This window comes from Trachemys scripta, chromosome 25 (genome assembly GCF_013100865.1).
Source record: "Trachemys scripta elegans isolate TJP31775 chromosome 25, CAS_Tse_1.0, whole genome shotgun sequence".
Lineage (NCBI taxonomy): Eukaryota > Metazoa > Chordata > Testudines > Emydidae > Trachemys > Trachemys scripta.
The window spans coordinates 358,360-363,372 of record NC_048322.1 but is presented as its reverse complement, the minus strand read 5'-3'; the positions used below and the strand labels follow the sequence as shown (position 1 = coordinate 363,372).

General features: G+C 67.5%; 1 protein-coding gene across 1 annotated transcript in view; it reads right to left on the bottom strand.

Moving 5' to 3' along the window:
* Window positions 1-5,013, bottom strand: part of PFAS (phosphoribosylformylglycinamidine synthase) — a 40,748-nt gene that overhangs the window by 14,067 nt on the left and 21,668 nt on the right. The window contains exons 16-24 of the mRNA XM_034757293.1: window positions 4,813-4,932; window positions 4,421-4,552; window positions 3,225-3,455; window positions 2,416-2,596; window positions 1,807-1,890; window positions 1,413-1,568; window positions 1,022-1,141; window positions 533-678; window positions 1-152 (exon numbers count right to left, since the gene is read on the bottom strand). The exon at window positions 1-152 is cut by the window's left edge and continues 8 nt beyond it. Coding sequence (XP_034613184.1) covers window positions 1-152; window positions 533-678; window positions 1,022-1,141; window positions 1,413-1,568; window positions 1,807-1,890; window positions 2,416-2,596; window positions 3,225-3,455; window positions 4,421-4,552; window positions 4,813-4,932 — 1,322 coding nt within the window. The remainder of the gene's footprint in view (window positions 153-532; window positions 679-1,021; window positions 1,142-1,412; window positions 1,569-1,806; window positions 1,891-2,415; window positions 2,597-3,224; window positions 3,456-4,420; window positions 4,553-4,812; window positions 4,933-5,013) is intronic.

Here is a 5,013-nt window from a genome sequence, read left to right as displayed (position 1 = left end):
CCCTGGCGCAGCGCCAGCCCCCTCTCCTCCTGCTCCACGCAGTGAGGCGATGCTTGCAGCCGCTCCAGCTGGAAACTCGTGGCCTCCCAGATGGCGCGCAGCTCACCCACGGGCCGCGCCAGCTCCTCCTGCCCGTTCACCCGCAGCCGCACCTGGGGGGGCACGCAGGGGCGTCGCCCGGGGGGACAGCCGCACCGATGCCCCTCACTCCCGCTCTGCAGCCCCTGCTCTCCCAGCCCTGGGCTCCCCCCAGCTCTGCTGGTGCCCCTCACTCCTGACCCGCAGCCCCTACTACCTGACCTGGGATCTCCCCAGCTCTGCCGGTGCCCCTTGCTCCCGACCCACAGCCCCTGCTAGCCCAGCCCTGGCCCCCCAGCTCTGCTGGTGCCCCTCACTCCCGACCCACAGCCCCCTGGGCTCCCCCCAGCTCTGCCGGTGCCCCTCACTCCCAACCCACAGCCCCCTGTTCTCCCAGCCCCGGGCTCCCCCGGCTCTGGGGTACCCCTCACTCCTGACCCACAGCCCCACTCACCATGGACTGGGGGCCCAGGGGGCCTGTGTGCCCGATGGGCAGGCACCGCACTCCAGCCTCCTTGTACCGTCTGCAGACGTCTCCTACCACAGCGCTGGGCACCTCCAGCACCAGGCCCAGCTCCTCGGCAAACAGCACCTCTAGGGCTGGGGGGGAGGGGAGTCAGCTGGGGGGGAGAACTGGGGGATCTAAGTGGGGGGGGTGGGGGGGCTCGTGTGAGGTGGTCAGTGAGATTGGCCCTGTGGGGGAGGGGTCCAGGCTCTCACCACTGGGCTCAGGGAGGGCTCAGGGCAGGGGTTTGGGGAGGGGTTATGGGACAGAGTCCCCCATTCCCTGCTGGGCTGGGGGGTTCAGGGTGGGGATTTGGGGAGGGGGTTGCGCTGGGGTTTTCCATTCCCTGACGGGCTGGGGGGTTCAGGACAGGGGTTCAGGGCGAGGTCCCCCATTTACCACCAGGTTGTGGGGTTCGGGGCAGGGCCCCCCACTCACCACTGGCCCCGGGTGCCACCAGCTCGGCCTGCAGCCCACAGTTCCCGGCGAAGGCCATCTCCAGCAGGCAGGTCACCAGCCCCCCATCGCTCACATCATGCCCAGCGCTCACCACCGACTCTGGGGCGGGGGGAGGACAGCACCGGGTGGGACAGGTTCTCCCAGCCCCCCATCTCCCCCCAATCCCCGATGGGCACCCATGCCAGCTTCACTCCACCCCCCAGCCCCTCCCCTCAGACCCTGGGGGTGCCCACACCCAGCTCCCCCTCCAGCCCCAGGGGCACCCCCCAACACACACAGCCCCAGGGGGCAGGGACACACACACACCCAGAGCAGGGCTCATCCCCCCCAGCAGGGGGCGACAGGGTCAGACGGACGGACGGACACACACCTTGCAGCAGTTGCTGGGTGATGCGGAAGCAGGCTGCCAGGGTGTCCGCGTTCTCCAGGTCTGGGCAGCGATCCCCCAGCTGGGAGTAGCACTGCGCCAGGGCACTGCCCCCCAGCCGATGCCGGTCTGGGCACAGCTCCACATACAGTAGGGCCCCTGCAGGGCAAGAGAGATGGGGTCAGAGCCGGACACCAGGGTCCCCCGAGCCAGCCAGTCCCTGGCCTGTAGCACATCAGAGCCAGCGCCCCCTAGAGGGGAAAAGCCCCATTCCCCGCCCCCCTGAGCCAACCAGCCCCCTGCCCTGAGACCAGACGGGAGCCAGCACCCCCTATAGGGGAAAGGCCCCATATCCCATTCCCTGCCCCCCTGATTCAACCAGCCCCCCGCCCCTCACCTTTGCCATCGGGGCACTTGAGGTCGGGTGTGACGGTGGCCGTGATGTCCGGACACACAGCATAGGCTGAGACGACCAATGTCCCTGTGGAGAGAAGGGATGAGGTCAGTGGGGAGTCCAGCTAGCTTTGGGGGGGGCGGGGGAAAGAGGCAGTTTGGGGGGCCAGGATAGCTTGGAAGGGCAGAACTCGGGGCTCCCAGGGGCAAGAAAGCCAGGACACCTGCAGGGGATGAATCGGGGGCCCTTTGGGGGGTGGATGTGGGTGTGAGGCCTGGCTGCAGTGGGGTCAGAGGGGGCATGGGGCAGTAGCTTTCGGAATGGACATGGGGCGGCTCTCGTGCGCACACTCCTCTAACAGAGGTTTATGGGAGATGAGGCATCTGGTGGTGTGCCTCAGTTTCCCCATGGACAGATGCTCGGCCTGCTGACCGTGGAGAGGTTACGTGGCTGCCACGGGGCATGGTCCGAGGGAGGGTGGAGGTCTGTCGGGGGGGGGGGGGGGGGGGGGGCAGAGGGGGGGGGGGGACAGAGGGGCAGGGGGGCTCACAGAGATTGGAGTAGGGGGCTTCAGGGGCAGGGCGAAGGGGCAGAGCCCACCCCCACACTCACCGGGCGCCATGACGATGTCCGTTCCCACACGGGCCGCCATGCTGAGCGAGTCCTTGCCCCCGTCCACGGCCACCCCCAGCTGGGCCATGACTTCGCACATGGCCCCACAGGCATCCACCAGCGCCGCGCCCTCGCCCGCCTGCTTGGCCGCCCACATCCAGTTCCCGCTGCACTTCACATCCTGGAGGGACTGGGGGGTCAGCCACGGGGCCCCATAAACCCCCATGCCCCCCCCCCCCCCGCACTGCCCCACAGCCCCAGCTCTATGGCCCCCACAACCAATGCCTGCTGCACTTCACGTCCTGAGGGTGTCAGCCATTGGGCCCCCATACAGCCCCATGCCCCCTCCCCCCCGCCCCACACTGCCCCATGGCTGTCCCACAGCCTCCACAATCAGTGCCCGCTGCATTTCACATCCTGGGGGTCGAAAAGGGTCAGCCATGGTCCCCCGACAGCTCGACAACCACCCCACTGCACCACAACCCCCCGAGTTCCTGCTGCACGTCACATCCCGGAGGGGAAGGAGGGAGAGAATCAGCCACAGGAGCTCACAACCCCATGCCCCCCCCCCCATATCCAGATCCAGTTGCACTTCGTATCCTGGGAATAAAGTGGGGTGAGACACGGGACCCCGATACAGCTCCATGACACCCCTCCCCCTCCAATACCTACTGCACTTCATGTCCTGGGGGGAAAGGAGGGCAGAGGAGGATTAGCCATGGGGGGAAATGTCAGACACAGACCAGCCCTCCCCAAGTAGACCCCCCCAGCACCCCAATCTCCCCCCCACGGCCCACAGGGCGACTCACCCGCAGGTCGGTGACGCGGGCGAAGACCAGGTTGGTGAGCGCCTCGCCCACGGCCAGCCGGGCCCCCGCGCCCGGGTCGATCAGTCCCTTGAGCGGCTGCTCCCCGAGGGCCGTGGCCGCCCCCACCGTCTCGAAGGGGGACAGAGCCACCACGGCCACGTCGGCCAGGGGCGTGTGCAGGGGCCCCACGCACTGCTGCTGGGCCACCAGCCCCGTCACCGACCGGTCCACCTGCCACAGGGACACGGCTCAGGGCGGCAGGACCCCTCTGGGGTGGGGAGCAGAGAGCTGGGGCCAGAGGTCGTGGGGGCATTTCCCCCCAGGGGACGACGACAGAGACATGGGGTGGGTGCAGGATGTGACGTAGGGATTCTCCCTTCTTATGTTATATGTGAGTCTCACTGTTTTGCATGAACACTGTGTGTGCCTCAGTTTCCCTGTGTTGCACCAGTGTCTAGGTGGTGGGAATAAACGCGTGACTTGTCTGGGGGCTGCTCCAGCTGCCTGCAGGGATGCTGTGGCTGCCCCTTCGCGACCTGAGACCCTGGAGGGGGATGCGACCAGGTGACTCTTGCTAGAGGAGGAGCAACGGGCCGGGCAGGGGCCCGGCAGCTGGAAGGAGTCGGTCTGGCTGGCTTGGGGCGCAGGGGGAGGCAGAGCCCTGGCTCTGGGCTCCCCTCCCCCAAGATGGACTTGGCTGAAAGTCACTGATTTCTGTGCTAACGAGCTCTGCCCTACGCTGTGATCCTGTCGACTAATAAACCTGCTGTCTTCCCGGCCGGCTGAGAGTCACGTCTGGCTGCGGAGTTGGGGGACAGGACGCTCTGGCTGCCCCAGGACCCTGCCCGGGTGGGAAGCGCACGGTGGGGCAGGGGAGGCTGAATGCTCCGAGGTCAGACCCAGGAAGGTGGCAGCTTCTTGCCCTGGAGACACTCTGCTCCGAGAGAGGAGGCTCCCCAGAGTCCTGCCTGGCTTTGTGGGGAGCAGTTCCAGAGCATCGCCTGGGGACTCGCTGACATGGGGCACTTTCCCCTTCGGGAGGGCAGAGACACAGGATCAGGTGTAGGGATGCTGCCACCCAGGGGGTAGAGATAAGTGGCAGGGGGCACGAGGCACTAACCCTCTGGTGGGGGTGGGTAGAGAGACAGGGTCAGGAGCTCACTTGGGCCACACCTCAGGGGGGCAGGGGCTGGTACCTTATTGGTCAGGTAGCGTTTGCTGGCCACGGCCGGCAGCCGCAGGACCCGCTCCAGGGCGTCCCCCACACTCAGCCCAGGGGGCAGGCACAGGCGGCGGAGGGCTGGGCTGTGGCGGGACAAGACAAATTCCTGGACAAAAGATGGGAAATTCATGAGTTAAACCAGCAGGGGACACTGTGGGGGGCAGGCTGGGCGCACTGTCTATGGGGGAAGCTCTTGAATACCCCAGCCCTGGCCTCTCCCAGCAGGGGACGCCGTGGGGGGCAGGCTGGGGGTGCCGTCTGTGGAGGGAGCTCCTGGCTATTCCTGCCCTGGCCTCTCCCAGCAGGGGGTACAATGGGGGACAGGCTGGGAGGATCTGTGGGTGTGACCCCAGGGCTCCCCCTTACCTTTTGTGGTATCTTGCCCAGCACCTCCTCCAGCTGCAGGTCGACCGGCATCTTCTTCCCACTGGGCTTCACTGACGCCACGTCTGTCATCGGGGCCTCCAGGTCGTCCACCAGCACAATCTGAGGGGGGGGGTAACCCGGGGGGGGGGGGGGGGCGGGGCGCGGGGGGGGGGGGGGGGGGGGGGGGGGGGGGGGGGGGGG